Source organism: Bufo bufo, chromosome 3 (assembly GCF_905171765.1).
Source record: "Bufo bufo chromosome 3, aBufBuf1.1, whole genome shotgun sequence".
Classification (NCBI taxonomy): Eukaryota; Metazoa; Chordata; class Amphibia; order Anura; family Bufonidae; genus Bufo; species Bufo bufo.
In genome coordinates, this window is record NC_053391.1 from 29681440 (window position 1) to 29706694 (window position 25255).

Sequence of the window (25255 nt, forward strand, 5' to 3'; positions counted from 1 at the left end):
ATTGGGAAATATAACCTGTGATAACCCCCTCCAGTCGTGCTAAACACACGTTCAGACAATACACTGGCAAGCTCAGGCCATGTGCCCAATTTGGAGATCCAGAAGTTGCAGGGGGCAGAACCATCAGTCAGTTCGTGTAGGCGTGTGCAAATATACTGCCCCACCATGTCGCACGTCCCCGTGATGTTCACGATCCAATTGGATATCTGCTCTATCAACTTTCGATGTTCTTTTCTGTGCCTACCATGGTGATCACGGTTAGTGGCGAATCAGGGTTTCACCCCGGAGAGGGAGCATGAGAAAGAGAGACCACATCCAAGGGAGATCAATGCATGAAATGTAATTGTGATCGAGAGAAAATGTGGGAAAAGACGTTAAAACTGAAGAATTGAAGGAAAGAAGGGGGCGTGCGGCAATTACCCACTCCCTACACGGGGAGGTAGTGATGATAAATAACAATACAGTACTCTTAAGATGCCCTGTTTTTGGAATGATTAATAAAAAATTATAGGGAATGTCACTAGGGTATTTTTGATTTGGAAACGTTAGCCAGGAGAGGCCCTGCTGCCGCTTTGTTGACTCTAGCTAACTTCTGCCTGATCGCACATCCCTGTGACGTCCACCATCCATTTGGATATCTTCTCTATCAACTTTCAATGTTCTTTTCTGAGCCTACCATGTTGATCACGGTTATCGGCGAATCAGGGTTCCACCCCGGAGAGGGAGCGTGAGAAAGAGAGACAACATCCAAGGGAGATCAATGGATTACATTTTTTTGGATCGAGCGGAAATATGGGAAAAGTTATTGAAGCGCAAATGTCGGACAAATTATTGAAGCGCAAATGTGGGACAAATTATTGAAGCGCAAATGTGGGACAAATTATTAAAGCGCAAATGTGGGACAAATTATTAAAGCGCAAATGTGGGACAAATTATTAAAGCGCAAATGTGGGCCAAATTATTGAAGCGCAAATGTGGGACAAATTAGTAAAGCGCAAATGTGGGACAAATTATTTAACCCCTTAAGGACACAGCCCTATTTCACCTTAAGGACCAGGCCATTTTTTGCTAATCTGACCAGTGTCACTTTAAGTGCTGATAATTTTTAAACGCTTTTACTTACCCAGGCCGTTCTGAGATTGTTTTTTCGTCACATATTGTACTTCATGACACTGCTAAAATTGTGTCAAAAAAGAAAAAAATTTTGCATAAAAAACTACCAAATTTACCATTTTTTTAAAAAAAATTAGCAAATTTCAAAGTTTCAGTTTCTCTACTTCTGTAATACATAGTAATACCCCCACAAATTGTGATGACTTTACATTCCCCATATGTCTACTTCATGTTTGTATCATTTTGGGAATGATATTTTATTTTTTGGGGATGTTACATAGCTTAGAAGTTTAGAAGCAAATTTTGAAATTTTCAGAAAGTTTCCAAATCCCACTTTTTATGGACTAGTTCAGGTCTGAAGTCACTTTGTGAGGCTTACGTTATAGAAACCATCCAAAAATGACCCCATTTTAGAAACTACACCCTCAAGGTATTCAAAACTGATTTTACAAACTTTGTTAACCCTTAAGGTCTTCCACAAGACTTCATGGCAAATGGACATAAAATTTAAGAATTTTGATTTTTTTGAAAATTTTCCAATATAATAAATTTTTTTCCAGGAACAAAGCAAGGGTTAACTGCCAAACAAAACTCAATATGGGTTTCCCTGATTCTGTAGTTTGCAGAAACACCCCATATGTGGTTGTAAACTACTGTTTGGCCAAACGGGGGGACATAGAAGGAGGGGAACGCCATATGGTTTTTGCAAGGCAGATTTTGCAGGACTGGTTTTGTTTATACCATGTCCCATTTCAAGCCCCCCGTTGCACCCCTAGAATAGAAATTCCAAAAAAGTGACTCCATCTAAGAAAGTACACCCCTCAAGGTATTCAAAACTGGGTTTACAAACTTTGTTAACCCTTTAGGTGTTCCACAAGAGTTAATGGCAGATGGAGAAACAATTTTGGAATTTCAATTTTTGGGAAAATTTTCCATTTTAACCCTTACTTTATTACTGTAAAAAATGGGTTAACAGCCAAACAAAACTCAATATGGGTTGCCCTGATTCTGTAGTTTGCAGAAACACCCCATATGTGGTCCTAAACTACTAGTTGGCTAAACGGCAGGACATAGAAGAAGGGAAACGCCATATGGTTTTTGGAAGCAGCGATACCAAAAAATGTATACTTTTTTTTATTTATGTAAGTTTTACACAATAACAGCTTTTTTAAAACAAAAATTATGTTCTAGTGTCTCCATATTCTGAGCCATAGTTTTTTTTTTTTTTGGGCGATTGTCTCAGATATAGGCTCATTTTTTGCAGGATGAGGTGACGGTTAGATTGGTACTATTTTGGTGATCGCTTGCTGTTGTACTTTTTGTGATGTAAGGTGACAAAAAAATTGTTTATTTAGCACAGTTTTTATTTTTTATTGTGTTCATCTGAGGGGTTAGGTCATGTGATATGTTCATAGAGCCGGTCGATACGGACGCGGTGATACCTAATATGCATACTTTTATTTTTCCCCTTATTTTTTAGCAATTTTTTTTTACTTTATTTGGGGAAAATGACGTTTTTGTTTATTTTTACTTGAAACTTTTAATTTTGGGGGGGGGGAAACTTTATTTTTTCAACTTTTTTTTCACTTTATTTTTTATCCCACTTTGGGAGTCTTGGGACTTGAACTTTTGGGGATCTAATCCTTTACAATGCATTCCAATACTTCTGTATTGGAATGCATTGGCTGTATGAGTAATACTGTGTGTATTACTCATACAGCTTCCGGTCTGTGAGATACAGGGGGCTAGATCTCACAGGCTTGTCACCGGAAGGCAGCGCGATGCCTTCCTTAGGCATCGCGCTGCCTTCCATGCCATCGGGTCCCCCCTACAGCCGCATGGGGACCCGATGGCACCGCCACACGCCGCGGCAAACCGCAGGTCTGAATTGACCTGCGGTTTGCGGCGATCACCGACACGTGGGAGTCACGGGACCCCCCGCGCATTTAGCCAAGGTGCCTGCTCAATGATTTGAGCAGGCATCGGGTTCCGATCACTGCCCGCCAGGTGGCGGTGATCGGAAATACACATGACGTACCGGTACGTCATGGGTCCTTAAGGACTCGTGAAACATGCCATACCGGTACATCCTAAGTCCTTAAGGGGTTAAATAACAGAATAGCACAGCAGTATCTAAAGCGTGTATCTTACACTGACAGATCCAGATAAGGCCTTCAAATTAAGTATTTTGCCCAAAATGTTTGTTTTTTTTATAACAGAATAGCACAGCCGTATCTAAAGCGTGTATCTCACAATGACAGATGCTGCAAGGACTGTAAAATGTATTATTTTGCCCAAAAAGGGTGTTTTATTAATAACAGAATATGACAGCAGTGTATAACGCTTGAATTTCACACTGACAAATGCAACAAGGGCTGTAAAATTAAGTATTTTGCCCAAAAAGGGTGTTATTTAATAACCCAGAAAATTATAGCTGTATTTCTAGCTTAAATTGCACACTGACTAATGCGGCAGAGGCCCCAGATGGAGGGTATTGCCAAACATGTGTGTTTTTTAAAACCCAGAAAATTATTGAAGTATTTCAAGCTTGTTTTTAACAATCACAGATGCAGCAAAGGCTGCAATATTAAGTACTTTGCCCAAAAAGGTTTTTTTTTTTATAACAGAATATGACAGCAGTATATAAATGCTTGAATTTCACACTGACAGATGCAGACAAGGCCGCAAACTAAGTATATTGCCCAAAATGGGTGTTTTTTTAATACCTGAATAGCACTGTCACGGCTGAGGATGGGGGAAATCCTCAGCCGTGTAGAGCCGGATGATGTTATGGCCTACTTGGCCAGGAGAACAGGATAGGGAGCAGGTCACCTCCTAACAGCGTCCCTACCCTGACCCTAACTCCTAACTGCATGGGCCGACCTTAAAGGTAGGAGGACCCATGCGCAGGAACCTCGGATCCCTAACTCACCCTCCGTCCGGTCCCTGCGCTAGGAGTCAGGGTAAGACGACCTACTCCTCCTAGACACGGAGGAGCAGGAGTCTCAACGGCCAAGCTGTTGGGAAAAAGGGGAAACATAAACAGACTAATGGAAATGGCAGGTGAACTCAGTAGCTCAACCAACCTGCCACAGCCTTGCTGACTGGATCCCTGACACAGAGAATCCAGAACCATTAGCTGCACAAACCAACATAGGAAAATCCCAACAGACCATCACCCAGACATGACACATACAGGTAAGCATAAACTTAATAAGACATAAAACCTGAACTTAAACCTATGACCACAGTGGTGGCTCTCACAGAGGAATGGAAAGCACAGGAGGCTGCCTCAGCTAGCAAGACTGAATAATTAGTTATATAATTATAATTAATAATAATAATATTTTTAATAACAAAATAGCACAGCAGTATCTAAAGCGTGTATCTCACAATGATAGATGCTGCAAGGGCTGTAAAATGTATTATTTTGCCCAAAAAGGGTGTTTTTTTTTATAACAGAATATGACAGCAGTATATAAATGCTTGAATTTCACACTGACAGATGCAGACAAGGCCGCAAACTAAGTATATTGCCCAAAATGGGTGTTTTTTTAATACCTGAATAGCACTGTCACGGCTGAGGATGGGGGAAATCCTCAGCCGTGTAGAGCCGGATGATGTTATGGCCTACTCGGCCAGGAGAACAGGATAGGGAGCAGGTCACCTCCTAACAGCGTCCCTACCCTGACCCTAACTCCTAACTGCATGGGCCGACCTTAAAGGTAGGAGGACCCATGCGCAGGAACCTCGGATCCCTAACTCACCCTCCGTCCGGTCCCTGCGCTAGGAGTCAGGGTAAGACGACCTACTCCTCCTAGACACGGAGGAGCAGGAGTCTCAACGGCCAAGCTGTTGGGAAAAAGGGGAAACATAAACAGACTAATGGAAATGGCAGGTGAACTCAGTAGCTCAACCAACCTGCCACAGCCTTGCTGACTGGATCCCTGACACAGAGAATCCAGAACCATTAGCTGCACAAACCAACATAGGAAAATCCCAACAGACCATCACCCAGACATGACACATACAGGTAAGCATAAACTTAATAAGACATAAAACCTGAACTTAAACCTATGACCACAGTGGTGGCTCTCACAGAGGAATGGAAAGCACAGGAGGCTGCCTCAGCTAGCAAGACTGAATAATTAGTTATATAATTATAATTAATAATAATAATATTTTTAATAACAAAATAGCACAGCAGTATCTAAAGCGTGTATCTCACAATGATAGATGCTGCAAGGGCTGTAAAATGTATTATTTTGCCCAAAAAGGGTGTTTTTTTTAATAACAGAATATGACAGCAGTATATAACGCTTGAATTTCACACTGACAGAGGCAGCAAGGGCTGTAAAATTGAGTATTTTGCCCAAAAAGGGTGTTTTTAATAAACCCAGAAAATTATTGCTGTATTTCTAGCTTAAATTCCACACTGACTAATGCTGCAAGGCCACAGATGTAGAATATTGGCAAAAACTGGTGATTTTTTTAAACCCAGAATATAATTGCAGTATTTCAAGCTTCGATTTGACTGTCACAAATGCACATATGCTATGCTGTTGCACAAAACTTGCATAAAATGGCCGCCGCCCACCTAACTAGCAGACGGATAAAAGTTATTTTGGGTCACTGGGCTCAGGGCAGGGTAAAAAGATTGTGCACTGCACCCACAAAACAAAATCTAGGTAGATCGCTGAGTTAACAAGCACTTCTATTGAAAGATTCTGTCCTATTCTCTCCCTCACAGCAGCAGCATCCTAACCCTACACTACACAGAGCAGAGTGACATGCAGCGCTACATGACTCCAGCTTATATAGAGGCTGGGTCACATGCTGTACTGGCCAATCACAGCCATGCCATTAGTAGGCATGGCTGTGATGGCTTCTAAGGGCACACAGTTAAACGCTTGTCGATTGGCTGCTCTGCAGCCTTTCAAAAAGCGCCATAAAAAAGTCTAACACCGAACCCGAACTTTTACTGAAGTGTTCGGGTTCGGGTCCGGGGTCCAAAAAATCCTAAAGTTTGGTACGAACCCAAACTTTACAGTTGGCATTCGCTCAACCCTAATTATATACTTTCTATATAGTGCATTTAGGTAATGCAGCATTTGTTTGCGCGTTTTGCTGCGTTACCTCAGCTACACAGAGTGACAAACGCTATTGGAAGAAATAATTTCTACTGGTGTGATATACCAGTTGCCCCCCAAAAAAACTGATCGAGGCAGGGGTGTCATATACCAATTATATACTTTCTATATAGAGCATTTAGGTAGTACAGCATTTGTTTGCCATTTTGCTGTGTTACCGCAGCTAAACAGAGTGACAAGCTATTGGAACAAATATTTTCTACTGCTGTGATATAACAGTTACCCCCCCCCCCCCCCCCAAAAAAAAAGTAATTGAGGCAGGGGTGTGAAATACCTTCTTCCACAAATACTGCTCTTCTTCTGAAAATGACAGGCAGAGGAAGAGGCAGTCCATTCCGCAGGGGTGGTAGGGGTCAGGCAGGTGCACCAGGCCGGAGCCTAAGTGGGAATTTGCAGAAGGTGTGTGCGATTACGTCAAAGGACGCACCAGACTTGTTTGAGTGGCTCACTCAGCCTTCCGCTTCTGCACCCTCCTCATCCTCTGTAGCTGCAAACTCTTCACTCTCTGCTGTGTGCACCTTCAAAGACACCACCACCACCACCACCATATCCCCTCTACTCGAGTCAGAGGAATTATTTTCCCATTCATTACAAGACCTTACCGATGCGCAGCCATCCTTGGCATCGTATCAGGAAGAGGAGGTATCAACAGTCGCCACCCAGCAGTCTGACGACATTACCCAGATCAGCCCAAGGAGGGTGGTCCCCGCTGTTACTGCCTACTCCTAGATCTCTAATGTCAGTGGTGGTGAAGGTGACAATAATGACATGTTAATTGACATCACATGGGTGCTCACAAGACAGGAAGAGGAGGGGAGTTCAAAGGGAGAGACGGAGCAGCAGATAGAGAGGAAAAGGAGGAGAAGCAGGCAGAACTTACAGTGCACAGGAGGCAAAAAGCAGACTGCTAATGTATCTGGAACGAGCCACCCACCATGCGCGGTCACATCTGGCGCTCCCAGGATGCTGGCACATGGCTCTGCAGTGTGGGCTTTTTTAACGTGTCCGCTGCTGACAATAGTGTTGCCATCTGCAGCCTGTGCTGTCAACGCATAAGTCGCGGTAAGCCCAACACCCACCTAGGGACGACCGCCTTAAGAAGGCACCTGGCCTCCCATTAACGAGCCCAGTGGGAGCAACACCGTCAGAACCCACAAAGCCACACTCCACGTCCTGCCTCTTCTCCCTCTCCTTCTCCCCTCTCCTCCCATTTGTCCTCCACTTCACCATCCACCGTGCCGTCGTCACATTCATCTGGCAAAAGGCAGTCTTCCGTGGCCCAAATGTTCGAGCGAAAAAAGATGATGACGCCGGATAACCCTCTTGCCCGACGACTGACTGCTGGCTTGTCGGAACTGCTAGCACGCCAATTATTAGCATATAAACTGGTGGACTCGGGGGCCTTTAGAAAATATTTCTCCCAGAAGGGCATCCCAGAGCTATATGGCCACGTTCAGTGGCAAGTGAATGTATCTCTGGCAGACAGTGTTGGTGCCAAGATACATCTGACCACAGACACGTGATCTAGTAAACACGGGCAGGGAAGGTACATAACTTTTACTGCCCACTGGGTAAACCTTCTGACGGCCGTCAAGCATGCAACCCGTGGTACCCGTGTGGATTTGGTGTTACTACCACGGATTGCATGCAGGCCTGCTTCTTCTTCTCCTCCTCCTACTCCATCCTCCGTCTCCTCCTCGGCTGACTCCTTCTATTCCACTGCTACCGCCTCTTCTGCTGCGCCCCCCAAGCTCCCCAGAACCTATTTGAGGTGCCAGATGAAACATTGCCATGCTGTGCTGCCTGGAAGCCAAGAGCCACACCGGTCCTGCACTCCTTTCAGCTTTGCGGTCACATGCGGATCAGTGGCTAACCCCGCTAAATTTGACAGTTGGTAAAGTGGTGTGAGACAACGGTGCCAATCTGATGAGCGCTCTGAAACAGGGCAAAATTACACACGTGCCGTGCATGGCACACATCTTGAACTTAGTCGTGCATCGATTCGTTGCCAAATACCCCGGGGTCTAGGACATCTTGCGGCAGGCCAGGAAAATCTCTGGCCATTTTAGAAGATCTTACACGGCCATGGTTCACCTTGCTGATGTTCAGCGGCGACACCACCTGCAGACCAGACGTCTGATTTGTGACAGCCCGACGCAATGGAACTTCACCTTGTATATGCTTGATAGGCTGCTCCAGCAGAAACGTGCAGTTAACGACTACCTGTACGAACTCTGCGGCAGGACAGGTTCTGGGGAGCTTGTTTTTTTTCAACGCGCCAGTGACTGCTCATGCGCGACGCATGCAGACTTCTGCAGCCATTTGATGAGATCACCAAACTGGTCAGGCTCAGCCAGGGCGCCATCAGTGACATCTACCTTACGCCTTCTTTCTGGAGCATGCATTGATCAAGCCGTCGAGGAGCAGGAACAGGAAGATGAGGAAGTCGCAATGCTGGATGAATTCCCAGGGGGGCAACTCTATCTGAGACAAGTCAACAGGAGTCTGAAGAGAAGTCAGAGGAGGATGGTGCCGGAGCGGAGGAGGAGCAAGAAGAGCATTCTTTAAACGTTTTCTGGGATCCCTGGTGTTGTCTGTGGCTGGGTGGAGGAGACCGAGGATGACATTATCCTGGATAAAGAGCAGGAGCCAGGCCAATCCACCGCTTCCAGTTTAGTGCAAATGGAGGCCTTCATGCTCCAGTGTTTGAAAAGGGACCCCCGTATAAAAAGCTTAAAGGGCAAAGAACCAGTACTGGGTGGCAACGTACTTAGACCTCCGGTACAAAAACAAAATGGCGGACATGTTACCAACATCACAGAGGGCTGACAGAAAGCAGCACTTCCAGGCCTTGCTTCGAGAAATGCTGCATTCTGCTTTTGTGGGCGCTGGCAGAGGAATTTCCACTCACAGAGAAACAGTTGCGGGTACCAATCCAACAGCGCATGCAAGAAGAGGGCGGTTTGAAGATGTGTAGCTCTGTACGGTCACAAGATCATGCCATTCGGACATCCAGAACCATGCAATCCTAATATCCCTTTTTCCTCAGAGAAGACACCACACACCTCTGGGTGATGTGAACTCAGAACATAAACTGATTTATTGAGGTAAAACAACAGTTTTCATATACCCCTCCCTAAGATGTGAGGGATAACAACAGTTTCGAATCCCCCCTCTCTCATGGCAGGTCACATGAGATGATCACATTCCATTGCCCTTATAAGGCTTTACAGATAAATAACCTTAAGTACAGCTATTAATCTGTTGTTGCCGGGAAGATTCTCCGCAGGGGATGGTCGACACAGTTACAGCCCTCATTCTGCATAGAGGGAGGAGATTATAGAATTTCTGCACAGTTCATGACACACAACCATGGTACTTGCTCTCCTGATGTAACACAGCCGCCCTTCGGATCCAGCCTCAGGGAACACCTAGACCGACAGATGTCCGACTACATCGGGTTAATGGCCGATGTGGACGCTCTGAGAAGTGAGGAACCCCTGGAATACTGGGTGTGCAGGCTTTACCTGTGGCCAGAGCTGGCACAATTTGCCATAGAACTCTTGGCTTGCCCTGTCCGAAAGGATGTTTAGCGCGGCAGGGGGGATTGTGACAGATTAGCGCACTCGCCTAGCTCACGACAGTGTGGACTACCTCACATTTATAAAAATGAATGAGTCATGGATCTCGGAGGAATTCAACACCTGTGACGACCACATTTAATTGAATTTTCTCATGACAGCCCACAAATATCCACCACCACCCAGAAAAAATATTGGTCCCTGTCTTAGGTAAATACAGCGGCATAAAAGGCCTTTTCTGTCCGTTGAATGCCTAATGTTTTGGGCCTCGGAGGAATTCAACACCTGCGATGACCACATGTTTCAACTATTAACATTAGTTTTTTTTTCAAGAGAGGGGATTTCGTTAGCCATGTTTTTAATCCAATTTTATATTTTTAGTTCTTTTAAACCTATGTATTTGACCTCTATTTGTACTGGCCTTCAGTAAAATTTATATCCAATGACCGTGTAATCTACCTCTAGCCACATACTTACTTGTTCTTTTATGTACGCTGAATGCATAATTTTCGGGGCCTGTAGTACACTGGCCTGCTAGAAAATTGATATCCAATGACTGTGTAATCTACATCCAGCCACATACTTACTTGTTCTTTTATGTACGCTGAATGCATAATTTTTGGGGCCTGCAGTACACTGGCCTGCTAAAAATTGATATCCAATGATCGTGTAATCTACCTTCTGCCACATACATACTTGTTCTTTTATGTGCGCTTAATGCATAATTTTTGGGGCCTGTAGTACCCTGGCCTGCTGTAAAATTGATATCCAATGAACGTGTAATCTACCTCTAGCCACATACTTACTTGTTCTTTTATGTACGCTGAATGCATAATTTTTTGGGCCTATAGTACACTGGCCTGCTGGAAAATTGATATCCAATGACCGTGTAATCTACCTCCAGCCGCATACTTACTTGTTCTTTTATGTACGCTGAATGCATAATTTTTGGGTCCTGTAGTACACTAGCCTGCTGGAAAGTTGATATTCAATGACCGTGTAATCTACCTCCAGCCAAATACTTATTTGTTCTTTTATTTACGCTGAATGCATAATTTTTGGGGCCTGTAGTACACTGGCCTGCTGTAAAATTGATATCTAATGACCGTGTAATCTACCTCCAGCTACATACTTACTTGTTCTTTTATGTACGCTAAATGCATAATTTTTGGGACCTGTATTACACTGACCTGCTGGAAAATTGATATCTAATGACCGTGTAATCTACCTCCAGCCACATACTTACTTGTTCTTTTCTTAGTTACATAGTTAATACGGTTGAAAAAAGACAAACGTCCATCAAGTTCAACCAAGGGATAGGTGAGGACGTGAATCCCAGAAGGAAGTGAGACTCAGATTTAAAGATTTCTGTACAGTGAATGAATAATTTTTGCGGCCTTGGAGGAATTCAACACTAGTGACGACCACGTGTTATCAAATTTCAACTATTTTCATTAGGGTTTTTTTTAAGAGGGGGGATTTCTTTAGCCATATATTTAATACAATTTAATATTTTTAGTTCTTTTAAACATATGTATTTGAGCTGTATTTGTACTGGGCTGTGTCTCTCCATTTATATCCATTGACCATGTAATATACCTCCGACCACATAATCACTTAATCTTTTCTGTCCGGTGAATGCCTAATGTTTGGGGCTTGTAGTGCAGTGGCCTACAGTAAAATTTGTATCCGTTGACCGCATAATGTACCTCGAGACACATAATCAAAATGTATTTTATGTCAGGTGAATGCCTAATTTTATTTTTATTTTTTTTTCCTGTTTGAAGTGAGCAGTTTAATTGGGTACATTTTTTTGCAATAAACTTTCTTTGAAAATAAAATTGTAGGTATAAATTAGCCCTTTTCTCATACTTAAATTTATTTTTCTGGTCTGCAAAGAAATTGTTGGTAAGATAATCCGAAATAAATATGAAATTAGAAACTAACAATGACACGATCATTAACCACCTCCGGACCGCTGTACGCACAGACGCGTCCTGGAGGTGGTTGATTCATTCCGAGTGGACGCGCCGGCGCGTCCTCTCGCGATGGCCGAGATTTCCTGTGAACGCGCGCACACAGGCGCGCGCGCTCACAGGAACGGAAGGTAAGAAAGTGGATCTCCAGCCTGCCAGCGGCGATCGTTCGCTGGCAGGCTGGAGATGTGATTTTTTTAACCCCTAACAGGTATATTAGACGCTGTTTTGATAACAGCGTCTAATATACCTGCTACCTGGTCCTCTGGTGGTCCCCTTTGTTTGGATCGACCACCAGAGGACACAGGTAGCTCAGTAATATGTTGCACCAAGCACCACACTACACTACACCCCCCCCCCGTCACTTATTAACCCCTTATTCACCCTTGATCACCCCTGATTACCCCATATAGACTCCCTGATCACCCCCCTGTCATTGATTACCCCCCTGTCATTGATCACACCCCTGTAAAGCTCCATTCAGACGTCCGCATGATTTTTACGGATCCACTGATAGATGGATCGGATCCGCAAAACGCACACGGACGTCTGAATGGAGCCTTACAGGGGCATGATCAATGACTGTGGTGATCACCCCATATAGACTCCCTGATCACCCCCCTGTCATTGATCACCCCCCTGTAAAGCTCCATTCAGACGTCCGCATGATTTTTACGGATCCACTGATAGATGGATCGGATCCGCAAAACGCACACGGACGTCTGAATGGAGCCTTACAGGGGCATGATCAATGACTGTGGTGATCACCCCATATAGACTCCCTGATCACCCCCCTGTCATTGATTACCCCCCTGTCATTGATCACCCCCCTGTAAAGCTCCATTCAGATGTCCGCATGATTTTTACGGATCCACTGATAGATGGATCGGATCCGCAAAACGCACACGGACGTCTGAATGGAGCCTTACAGGGGCGTGATCAATGACTGGTGATCACCCCATATAGACTCTCTGATCACCCCCCTGTCATTGATCACCCCCCTGTCATTGATCACCCCCCTGTCATTGATCACACCCCTGTCATTGATCACCCCCCCTGTCATTGATCACCCCCCCTGTCATTGATCACCCCTCTGTAAGGCTCCATTCAGACATTTTTTTGGCCTAAGTTAGCGGAAATTATTATTTTTTTCTTACAAAGTCTCATATTCCACTAACTTGCGTCAAAAAATTAAATCTCACATGAACTCACCATACCCCTCACGGAATCCAAATGCGTAAAAATTTTTAGACATTTATATTCCAGACTTCTTCTCACGCTTTAGGGCCCCTAGAATGCCAGGGCAGTATAAATACCCCACATGTGACCCCATTTCGGAAAGAAGACACCCCCAGGTATTCCGTGAGGGGCATATTGAGTCCATGAAAGATTGAAATTTTTGTCCCAAGTTAGCGGAAAGGGAGACTTTGTGAGAAAAAAATAAATAAAATCAATTTCCGGTAACTTGTGCCAAAAAAAAAAAAATTCTATGAACTCGCCATGCCTCTCATTGAATACCTTGGGGTGTCTTCTTTCCAAAATGTGGTCACATGTGGGGTATTTATACTGCCCTGGCATTCTAGGGGCCCTAAAGCGTGAAAAGAAGTCTGGGATCCAAATGTCTAAAAATGCCCTCATAAAAGGAATGTGGGCCCCTTTGCGCATTTAGGCTGCAAAAAAGTGTCACACATCTGGTATCGCCGTACTCAGGAGAAGTTGGGGAATGTGTTTTGGGGTGTCATTTTACATATACCCATGCTGGGTGAGATAAATATCTTGGCAAAAGACAACTTTTCCCATTTTTTTATACAAAGTTGGCATTTGACCAAGATATTTATCTCACCCAGCATGGGTATATGTAAAATGACACCCCAAAACACATTCCCCAACTTCTCCCGAGTACGGAGATACCACATGTGTGGCACTTTTTTGCAGCCTAGGTGGGCAAAGGGGCCCACATTCCAAAGAGCACCTTTCGGATTTCACAGGTCATTTAACTCCTTATCACACATTAGGGCCCCTGGAAAATGCCAGGGCAGTATAACTACCCCACAAGTGACCCCATTTTGGAAAGAAGACACCCCAAGGTATTCCGTGAGGGGCATGGAGAGTTCCTAGAATTTTTTTATTTTTTGTCACAAGTTAGTGGAAAATGATGATTTTTTTTTTTTTTTTTCTTACAAAGTCTCATATTCCACTAACTTGTGACAAAAAATAAAAACTTCCATGAACTCACTATGCCCATCAGCGAATACCTTGGGGTGTCTTCTTTCCAAAATGGGGTCACTTGTGGGGTAGTTATACTGCCCTGGCATATTAGGGGCCCAAATGTGTGGTAAGGAGTTTGAAATCAAATTCTGTAAAAAATGACCAGTGAAATCCGAAAGGTGCTCTTTGGAATATGGGCCCCTTTGCCCACCTAGGCTGCAAAAAAGTGTCACACATCTGGTATCTCTGTATTCAGGAGAAGTTGAGGAATGTGTTTTGGGGTGTCTTTTTACATATACCCATGCTGGGTGAGATAAATATCTTGGCAAAAGACAACTTTTCCCATTCTTTTATACAAAGTTGTCTTTTGCCAAGATATTTCTCTCACCCAGCATGGGTATATGTAAAAAGACACCCCAAAACACATTCCTCAACTTCTCCTGAATACAGAGATACCAGATGTGTGACACTTTTTTGCAGCCTAGGTGGGCAAAGGGGCCCATATTCCAAAGAGCACCTTTCGGATTTCACAGGTCATTTTTTACAGAATTTGATTTCAAACTCCTTACCACACATTTGGGCCCCTAGAATGCCAGGGCATTATAACTACCCCACAAGTGACCCCATTTTGGAAAGAAGAGACCCCAAGGTATTTCGTGATGGGCATAGTGAGTTCATAGAACTTTTTATTTTTTGTCACAAGTTAGTGGAATATGAGACTTTGTAAGAAAAAAAAAAAAAAAAATCATTATTTTCCGCTAACTTGTGACAAAAAATAAAAAGTTCTATGAACTCACTATGCCCATCAGCGAATACCTTAGGTTGTGTACTTTCCGAAATGGGGTCATTTGTGGGGTGTTTGTACTGTCTGGGCATTGTAGAACCTCAGGAAACATGACAGGTGCTCAGAAAGTCAGAGCTGCTTCAAAAAGCGGAAATTCACATTTTTGTACCATAGTTTGTAAACGCTATAACTTTTACCCAAACCATTTTTTTTTTTACCCAAACATTTTTTTTTTTATCAAAGACATGTAGAACAATAAATTTAGAGCAAAATTTATATATGGATCTCGTTTTTTTTGCAAAATTTTACAACTGAAAGTGAAAAATGTCATTTTTTTGCAAAAAAATCGTTAAATTTCGATTAATAACAAAAAAAGTAAAAATGTCAGCAGCAATGAAATACCACCAAATGAAAGCTCTATTAGTGAGAAGAAAAGGAGGTAAAATTCATTTGGGTGGTAAGTTGCATGACCGAGCAATAAACGGTGAAAGTAGTGTAGGTCAGAAGTGTAAAAAGTGGCCTGGTCTTTCAGGGTGTTTAAGCACTGGGGGCTGAGGTGGTTAAAGTCTCCATTTAATAGGTCCCCTGGTAATTTGCTTAGTCTATTAGCTTCACTCGAGCAACAGATTATAAATTTTACATTGTACATCAAAATCCATCTGACATACTAAATGGGTCCGATTTGTAATGTTAGCCAAATCATCTCATTAAAATACTATTACCAGTTATGCCATCACCCATGCAATAAAAGAATATACAGTCCCTGTCTGGTGTTATACAATTTGTATACAAATTTTAAAAAAAATTACAAAAAGTTTTTTTTGTTCAAAATGTATAAAGTTTAATGAATGCACATTTCCCCTCCCCAAACTGTAAGGTTCCCAAGAACGAGTGGATAGCTTTGAACAGCAATTAGCTGAAATTACAGTGAGGAAGGCACTTGGCATTTTTAACCCCTTCCCTGCTGATCTCTAGGTATGTGACAACATAAGACACGTAATAACTGGTCTGGGCACTTGCTCAGCAGAAGGCTCTCCATGTGAGATTTCCTCTTTGATATACACGTTTGGCAAGTATAATGCATGTCCGTGAATCCATGACTACTTTATGCAGGGAAGGGGTCTGGCGCAATCTGTTCAGCATCAGTACAGTATTGAATAGGCATTATTCATGGCAGATATTCCTCTTCATGCAGTAGTTTCAGTTCACCAGCAGAGGTAAGTAGCAAACCACAAAAAGAAATGAGTGTGAGTAAAGTTGATTATAACAATGTGAGGGAAAATAATTTGAAAAACCAGGAATCCAGCGTGTTGCGCCTCAAATCAGAAATCTACCCAAATAAGCGAGCTGAAAAGCAGAAATCATAAAGGCGTATTAATGGGTTAATACTAGTTTTTCACTCCTCTCATAAATTAAAGATTGACAAGTCACTCTGCTGTCAAGAATCCGGCAGGCTCAGCCTGAATATGCACCAAGAGTGCTGTCCTGTTCTCACAACATGTACCCCCGGGGTCTATATGCAGTTCAACAGGCAGATATCACCATTCTACTAGTTAATAAGATGAGACTTGTTTCTGTAGTCTGTGGTTTTTATTAACCAGCAGTAGATAAGGTAAACTATAGGAAAATGAACATACAAGAACTGAGTATACAGTACAGTGTACACAAAACTAATACAAAAACATGAAATAATCCCTTACCGACGATGCTTTAGCAAGAGACACACAATGAGTAGCTGCTCCTTCCATGAGGTGAAGAGAAAAGGAAGCAGGAGCCTGTCTCTTTCCCAGAAAGCACTGTGAGCAGGAAGTCAGGTGACCTAATGAATATGCATAACTTAACAAGGCAAAAGATGCACTTACAGATAAAGGTCACTAGATGGTGCTGAAGGCACACAAATGAACAGACTATGCAATAGTGAAGACAGCACACTCCCCCGCTTGACATCAGCCGATGTCACTATTAGAGTCCTCAACAGATAACAGTAGGATTAGTTCGGAAGTAGGTCTGATAAACAGTTTGGTCTCATTTTGTTTGAAAATCTTGACCTCAACTTTACGGACATGTCCGTCTTCACTTGGAAACACTTTAGTAATGAGGCCCAAAGGCCAATGATTTCTTTGAGCCTGAGAGTCTTTAACAAGAACAATGTCATCAGGTTTTAGGTTGGGCTTAACTGCGTGCCATTTGGTTCTTGTCTGTAAGGTGGGAAGATATTGCTTCTTCCACCTATTCCAGAAAGTGTCGGCAAGGCCTTGCACTTGTCTCCATTGGCGTTTGTAGAGATCTTTGGTGCCGAACTCTCCAGAAGGGGCGCTCACTATTCCAGTCTTTTGGGTAAGTAGAGAGGCAGGTGTAAGCAGTATTGGATCTTCTGGGTCATTTGATATTGGAGCCAAGGGTCTGGCATTGATAATGGCTGAGACTTCGGCCATAAAGGTTGTAAGGCATTCATGAGAGAGTCTAGCATTGCCCACTTGTAGGAAGATAGAGTTCAAGATTCTGCGGGCTATACCAATCATTCTTTCCCAGGCTCCTCCCATGTGAGAAGAATGAGGGAAATTGAAAATCCAAGTGCATCCTTGCTCACTAAGGAATCTTTTTACACTGTTATTATCCAAGTTGGAAAGAATCTTTAGCTCATTAGCAGCTCCAACAAAGTTTGTGCCTCTGTCAGAGCGGATTTGTTTTACAGGACCTCTGATTGCTATAAAGCGCCTGAGGGCATTTATGAAGCTAGAAGTGTCCATAGACTCAATAACTTCAATGTGGACGGCTCGAATTGACATACAACTGAAAATAACTGCCCATCGCTTGGAGCTAGCGTGGCAACTTCTTGTTTGGCGTGTGATAACGGACCAGGGACCAAACACGTCAAGGCCCACATTAGTAAATGGAGGGTCCATGCTAACCCTGTCGGATGGGAGATTGGCCATTTTTTGCGTTTGTAAACCCCCGCGTAGCTTGCGGCAAGTGATACATTTGAATATACATTTGTTAATACACCTTTTTGCACCAACGACCCACAGCCCAGCAGCTCGTAATGCTCCTTCGGTGAATAGTCGGCCCTGGTGTTTTATCTTACTGTGGTAGTGCTCAACAAGCAAGTAAGCTACATGATGATGACCAGGTATTATGATAGGATGTTTCTCATTAAACCCTAATTTGGCCTCTTTAAGTCGCCCTCCCACTCTTAGCAGACCATTCTCGTCAAGGACTGGATCGAGCTTCACTAACACACTGTCTTTTGACACAGGTTTTTTGTTGTTGATGCAGTAGAGTTCCTTGGCGAATGTCTCTTGTTGCATGGAACAAATAATTTGATTTTTTGATTGTTCTAGCTCACTTACTGAGTATCCATTCTTACAATGGTGCCAACCTTTGCAGTTACATTCCATAACAAATGGGGCATGCTTGAAGGAACGGGCTACATGTGCTAAGCAGGTGATAGCTCGCACGAGTGACTTCCAGGTGGAAAACCTGATGAAACGGTGGCTACCGAGCTGATTGTACGAACTTTCAGTAAGTAGCACAGATACCTGAGGGCGGATTTCTTTGTCAGAATCTGCATCTAACAACTCATATGAGTCACAGGCAGAAGAATGTTCTGAGTTGTATAGAAAAGCAGGACCCCTGAACCAAACTGTGTCCTTTAGGTGACTGGCAGCAACTGACCTGGTTGCTAAGTCTGCTGGGTTATGGTCAGTAGGTACAAAGTGCCATTGCTTTGGGAAAGTGGACCTCCTGATTCTTAACACTCGGTTGTTAACGTAGACATAGAAACGCCTAGTTTGGTTGTAAATGTAGCCCAGGACCACTTTACTGTCTGTATAAAACTCGGTGTCTCGAATCTCTAAGTTTATCTCTGATGTAATTAATTCAGCTAGTTCAACGGCTAGTACAGCGGCACAGAGTTCTAACCTGGGTATCGTATGTTCGAGAAGTGGTGCGAGTTTTGCTTTGCCCATGACAAACCCTGTGTGGCACTGACCTTTGTTGTCTATAGTTTTAAGATAAGCTACAGCGGCAATTGCTTTGACGGACGCGTCAGAGAATACGTAAAGTCTTTGTGTTTTTACTTCTGTGGATGGCACAGGAGCGTAAGAACGTGGAACATGCAGGTTAGATAAAGTCTTTAGGGAGTTTCTCCACTCTATCCATATGTTTCTTTTTTCAGGGGAAAGTGGGTGATCCCAATCCAATGTCTCCTGAGTTAAGTCTCTAAGTAGTGATTTGCCCTGGATTGTAACGGGGGCCGTGAATCCCAAGGGATCATAAAGACTGTTTATGGCAGACAGGACACCTCTACGGGTAAAGGGCTTCTCTTCCTGGCTGACTTGGAAGGTAAACGTGTCTGATTTTAGATCCCAGAGGAGACCAAGGCTACGTTGTGTAGGAAGGGAGTCAGTCCCTAAGTCTAAGCTCTGTAGGTCGTTTGAGTGGTCTTGAGAGGGAAATGCTTCTATCAGCTGCTTACTATTGGAGGCTATTTTGTGGAGTCTCAGGTTTGAGCATGCGAGCATTTCTTGAGCTCTCTTAAGGAGACTTACTGCGCAATCAACAGTTGGTAGTGATTTTAGACAGTCATCTACATAAAAGTCTCTTTCTACGAATTGTCTGACGTCTGACCCATATTCTAGTTCGCCTTCCTGAGCAGAGTGTCTGAGACCATAAGTTGCAACTGCAGGAGAGGGGCTGTTACCAAAGATATGTACCCGCATGCGGTACTCCGCAATATCTTTTGTGGGGTCATTATCAATAAACCAAAGAAATCTTAAGAAGTTTCTGTGTTCCTCTTTAACGAGAAAGCAATGAAACATCTGCTGAATGTCCGCCATGAAGGCAACAGAGTCTTTACGAAAACGAAGCAGTACTCCTAGGAGCTTGTTGTTAAGATCTGGACCTGAGAGCAGGACGTCGTTTAGGGAGACGCCTTCATATTTAGCACTAGAGTCAAACACTACTCTAATTTGACCTGGTTTCTTTGGGTGGTAAACCCCGAATATGGGTAAATACCAACATTCTTCTGAGTTTTTAAGGGTGGGAGCTACCTCAGCATGACCATTCTCAAATATTTTCCTCATGAAAGTAAAGAAGTGATCTTTCATTTCTGGCTTCTTGTGGAAGCTACGTCTTAGAGAAACAAAACGTCTGTAGACTTGCTCTCTGTTGTTAGGCAAACGTTGTCTTTGAGGCCTGAAGGGAAGGGGTGCGACCCAACTATTTGTTTCATCCTTAGTGATTTCCTTTTGCATGGTTTCTAAAAACAATCTGTCTTCGTGGGACATTGCTACCTGATTGTCCTCCTTGGTCCTTTGGAACACTGAGCAACCTAAGTGGTCTTCGTCACTGTCACAAGCTATGTCGTGGTCTACAGAGTCTATGAAAGAACAAGGTAGTTGAGTACTATGTGGCAGTTCCTTTATGAGGAAGTTGTTTTTACATGGTTGGAAAATAGAGGGACGTCCATTATCTAATGTGCTTGTGAGCATGCTATTAATGGAGGTTGGTTTGTGTATGCTTCCTAAGCAGACATCTCCTACTATGACCCATCCTAGGTCATGCCTTTGGGCATAAGGAGCATGATGTGGGCCATTAATCTGTTCTCTAGTTTTATGAACTTGTAAGATATCTCTCCCTAGGAGTAGGATTATCTGAGCGTTAGGATCGAGTTTTGGTAAGAGATGGGCTATACGCTGTAAATGGGGGTGATGTATGGCTACCTCTGGTGTAGGGATCTCGTGTCTATTATCAGGGATTTGGTTACATTCAGTAATAGTTGGTAAGGAAAGACACGTTTTACCATCTATGGATTCAATTAGGTAGCCACTAGCTCTCCTCCCCGCTGTTTCTACAGTACCCGCACAAGTCTTTAGAGAATAAGGAGTGTTAGGCCCTTTGATGTTGAAAATGTCAAAGAAAGTAGATTTGGCTAGGGACGCATTACTTTGGTCATCTAGGATAGCGTACACATTGATGGCTTTGTCTCTGCAGCCCTTTGGGTATACTTTTGTTAGGCAGATTTTTGAGCAGGACCTGCCGCCTATGAGTCCTTTACAGACTTCAGTGCATTGTGAAGTAACTGCTGGTGGGTTAGCTTCAGAGTTACTTTCCTCCCCGCCATGCTCTCTGGCACTGTTACTCTGTGATGAGGTCCATGGGAAAGGCCCAGGATGTAAGGCCGTGTTGTGATCTGAGTTGTTGCATTCAGTGCATTTTACACTAACCTGACAGTCTTTGGCAATATGTGATGTTGATGAGCAGCACTTGTAGCAGATGCGGTTCTCCTTGAGGAAGGCTTTGCGATCTCCTATGGACATTTCTCTAAAGGATCTGCACTTCAGAAGAGGGTGTGGCTTCTTGTGTAGAGGGCACTGCTTACCAGGATCTTTGACTGTTTCGTGGCTGGCGGAGCTGTAATGCCTGTAAGAATCTGCAGGTGAAATGTTAGTTTTGTGCACTGCCACTGATCCTTTGTGTGGTCTGTGGTCATAGGGAGTGGCACAAGACTGTGATAGATCAAAGCTAGGGTCATTACGAATATTGGCCTCTAGTCTTACAAAGTCAACAAACACACTGAAGGGAGGGAATGGCACATTGTGGATATGTTTGTACCTTGACCCGTGGGAGACCCATTTCTCCTGCAGGTTGTGGGGAAGCTTTAATACAATAGGCTTGACACCTCTGGCAGTGTCGAGGAAAGCAAGCCCCGGTAAATCCCCTTCAGCTTTGGCAACCTGTAATTCCATGAGTAGGTCACTTAAATCCTTAAGTTTCTGGAACCCTTTGCTAGATATTTTAGGGAATTCGTCAATTCTTTTAAACAACGCGTCCTCTATGACCTCTGCAGAACCATAACATTCATCAAGTCTATCCCAGATCATTTTTAGGCCAATCTCTGGGTAGTTTATATTAATATCCCTGATTCTCTTGGCATGTTCTACAGAGTCTTTTCCAAGCCGATCTACAAGGAAGTCTATCTCCTCACTGTGTGACAGACCCAAGTCTTTTGTAATGTTATAAAAGGAGGCCCGCCATGCTCTATAGTTTTCAGGGCGATCACTGAACTTCGCCAGTCCCTTTGTAACTAGCTCACGTTTAGTAAAGAACCTGGCAAAGTCTATTGTGCTATGGTTACTACCAAGGTTGGTTGGAGGTGGAAAGTCACAGTGAGAGTGTGGTGGGCGATCATACCTGTATGGAGTCTCTGACTTAGGCCAGCCCATATCATGCCGTCTTGTGGGATAAGGTGGTTCTGCAGGCTGGACTGGAAGCTGGCTTCCTTGGTGTGCAGGGAAGTTAGCTGGAGTTTTGTCACGTGGCTCTGGGCTCTCTTGTTTGTAAGACTGGGTTCCGAGCGTGACTCTTTCTTTTGGACGGTATGATTCTTCTGTGGCATAGGTGACGTCTTCGGTTCCTGGGAATGGATCAGCATTGCTGTTTGATCTAGAGTGTTGATGGACGTACTCTGAAGTGCGTTGTACAGGATCTTGCTGGCCGAGTTCTTGGCTAAGCACACTGCGGTGACTTCCGGTTTTCTTGTATTCCATTGCTTCCAAGAACTCTGCTTCAGCTATGGCGGCTGCCGTTTCTTTCTCTACGGCGAGTTTCTCTAGCTTCGCATCTAAGAGGACCTTTTGCATGTCTATTGAAGCCTCTAGCTGTGCCTTTTCTTCTTTCATCTTCATTTCCAGCTGTGCCTTTTCTTCTTTCATCTTCATTTCTTGTTTGGCAAAGGCTGCTTTGACCTTCGCGGCTTCTGCTTTTGCGCGGGCAATGGTAGCCGCATTGCTAACGGAAGACGACTTAGTGGAACCATCCTTCCTTGATCTTGTCTTGTAGCTTGATACTGTGCTACGCGACATGGTGTTGGTGAAGACACTTAACTGCGTGTAGACTACTGAGCTGTGGAATGCCGGTCGCTGCACTTAGAGAGCGGTCACAGTATGCAATCAAATGTGTCTACATTGCTTGAAGCGGCTATCCTCTTGCAGCACTGGACTGTATAGAAGTCGCTGTGGTGTCCGTTTGCAGATATTGCGTGGACCGTAACAAACTTCTGTGTAGTCAGGTGCGTCTCTCTCTCTAGAAGTCGTCGTTTACTGTCCTGTTCTCACAACATGTACCCCCGGGGTCTATATGCAGTTCAACAGGCAGATATCACCATTCTACTAGTTAATAAGATGAGACTTGTTTCTGTAGTCTGTGGTTTTTATTAACCGGCAGTAGATAAGGTAAACTATAGGAAAATGAACATACAAGAACTGAGTATACAGTACAGTGTACACAAAACTAATACAAAAACATGAAATAATCCCTTACCGACGATGCTTTAGCAAGAGACACACAATGAGTAGCTGCTCCTTCCATGAGGTGAAGAGAAAAGGAAGCAGGAGCCTGTCTCTTTCCCAGAAAGCACTGTGAGCAGGAAGTCAGGTGACCTAATGAATATGCATAACTTAACAAGGCAAAAGATGCACTTACAGATAAAGGTCACTAGATGGTGCTGAAGGCACACAAATGAACAGACTATGCAATAGTGAAGACAACACAAGTGCGAAGAAGAATGTCTATAGTAGGAGACCAAGTGAAGGCGCATTGTTTTGTGGAGCAGTGCATTACGTTGTCGTGTGGCATCCTCTTTACTGCTGAGACAGAAGTGTGTTCCGGTTGGCCTTCATCTTCTCTAACCTTTTCACTAAGTGGCTATTTGTCATCTCCATCTCTTCCATTTTGTCCTGAGTAGTCCAAAGCTCTCTCTCAAATCTTCTCTTTTCTGCTTTAAGTTCATCTTCTACCTTTTCTGCATTTTCTGCTGCAGATTTATATCTCAACACTTGTCCTTCAAGCCGAAGAACGTTCTGTTCTAGAGTAGTTATATCTTGTTCCGATTTTGAAAGTTTGAACTTGAATTCACTAATTTGTCTATTGGCATCTCTCTGCATTTCAATCAGCTGTAGATCGGAACCATTTTCCAGTCCTGCGGAGTCTGTCGAGGTATCATTTCTAACATTCTTATGACGCTCTTCATCAAGCTGCAGCTTTAATTTCCTTATCTGTGATACAAGCTCATCCTTCTCATCCGCCAGCTTCCGCAGCCTTACATCAAGTGGACCTTCTCCAGCCGATTCCAAAACTTGTGCAGCTTCTTGGGATACAACAGTTATTTGCCCAACAACTGGCTCGTGGTTGATATCACCATTAGGAGTACCATCTGGAATAATAACTAAACCGTGTTTCTCTATAAATTCATCTCTTTGGCAAATCCCTTCCTTCAGTTCATCTAACTTGTGTTGGAGAACGCTGCACGCATGTTTCTGTCTTTCCAATTCCTTTGACTTGTCTTCATTTTCTCTATGATACTCTGCCATCTGTTCCTCCATTTCCTCAATGACATCCTTCAATGTGTCCACTTGATACACAAGATTGCCTTTTTCATTATCAAGCTGGGCATTCGATACCATAGCTTTCTTATATTTCTCTTCCACTTCTGCTAAAGAGTCCCGTAGTTCACTTAGAGAAGCATCTGGATCTATTAAACTACTTGCATTTCCACTGCCTCTTCGAGAAGACGACCCGCTCAGTGGTGTAAACGTTCCCGGAAGTCCAGTGGTTGCATTACGAGACGATGGCCTGGAATAACCGTCAGAGTAATGCTTGTCACTTTTCTCACGCTATACCTGTGTCCCCGTCCAGCACTATAAGAGGACACGGATCCCTCATTGTCTGTAGACACAGGACTGCTTCTTGTCGAGCTGGCTCTAGAAGAACGGTAGCTACACTCAGACGGCTGAGTTCTGGAAGTGTACGAGTTAGTAACACCATCTTCATAGAGGGAGGTCCTGGAAATCCTGGAAACGGCAATAGGGTCACTGTACAGAGAAGAGGACAGTAAGTCTTTACTGGATACAGAGGATTTGTTCTTGCTTACATAAGAGTTGTACAAGGAATGACTTGGATGACAGTTCTCTTCCAGGCTGCACATGTGGGCTCAAGTCACTAACAGGAAGTGAATGCCTAATTTTTAAGGCCCGTACTCCCGTGGCCTAAAATAAAAAAATTCTATGCTCCAACAGGGCACATTTCTGAGAATTTCCCTTTTTAGACGCATAAAAATGTCCCCTGATTAAGATACCTATTTTTTGTTGGAATTTTTGTCATTGATCCCCCTCTAGAATGTCACTGTCCATGTTGTGGGACTATTTGTATACTTCTACTAAGTATTTGGTGGCTGAAAATATGAGCTGAAGGTTTTTCAGGTTCGCCTGCCGTTAAAGTGAATGGGGCCCGCCGCAAACTTGCGGTTCGCAAACATTTGATCGTCCCAGCCGATGTTCGCCTATAACTACTGCTGAATGACATTAGAGGGTGCTCCTGCCTCTTTGAGTAGATCACTGACATACTGCAGATATTCTTGGTGGGCTTTCCCTGAATAACATGGGA

At 43.7% G+C, this 25255-nt stretch overlaps 1 protein-coding gene across 1 annotated transcript; it reads right to left on the reverse strand.

The window, feature by feature from the left end:
- Positions 1-23379: 23379 nt before the first annotated feature.
- Positions 23380-24797, reverse strand: LOC120993596 (leucine-rich repeat flightless-interacting protein 2-like). Its single transcript, XM_040422071.1, is given in 2 exon segments — positions 23380-24485; positions 24488-24797. Coding segments are annotated over 2 exon segments (1341 nt in total). The 3' UTR covers positions 23380-23454.
- Positions 24798-25255: the final 458 nt, after the last annotated feature.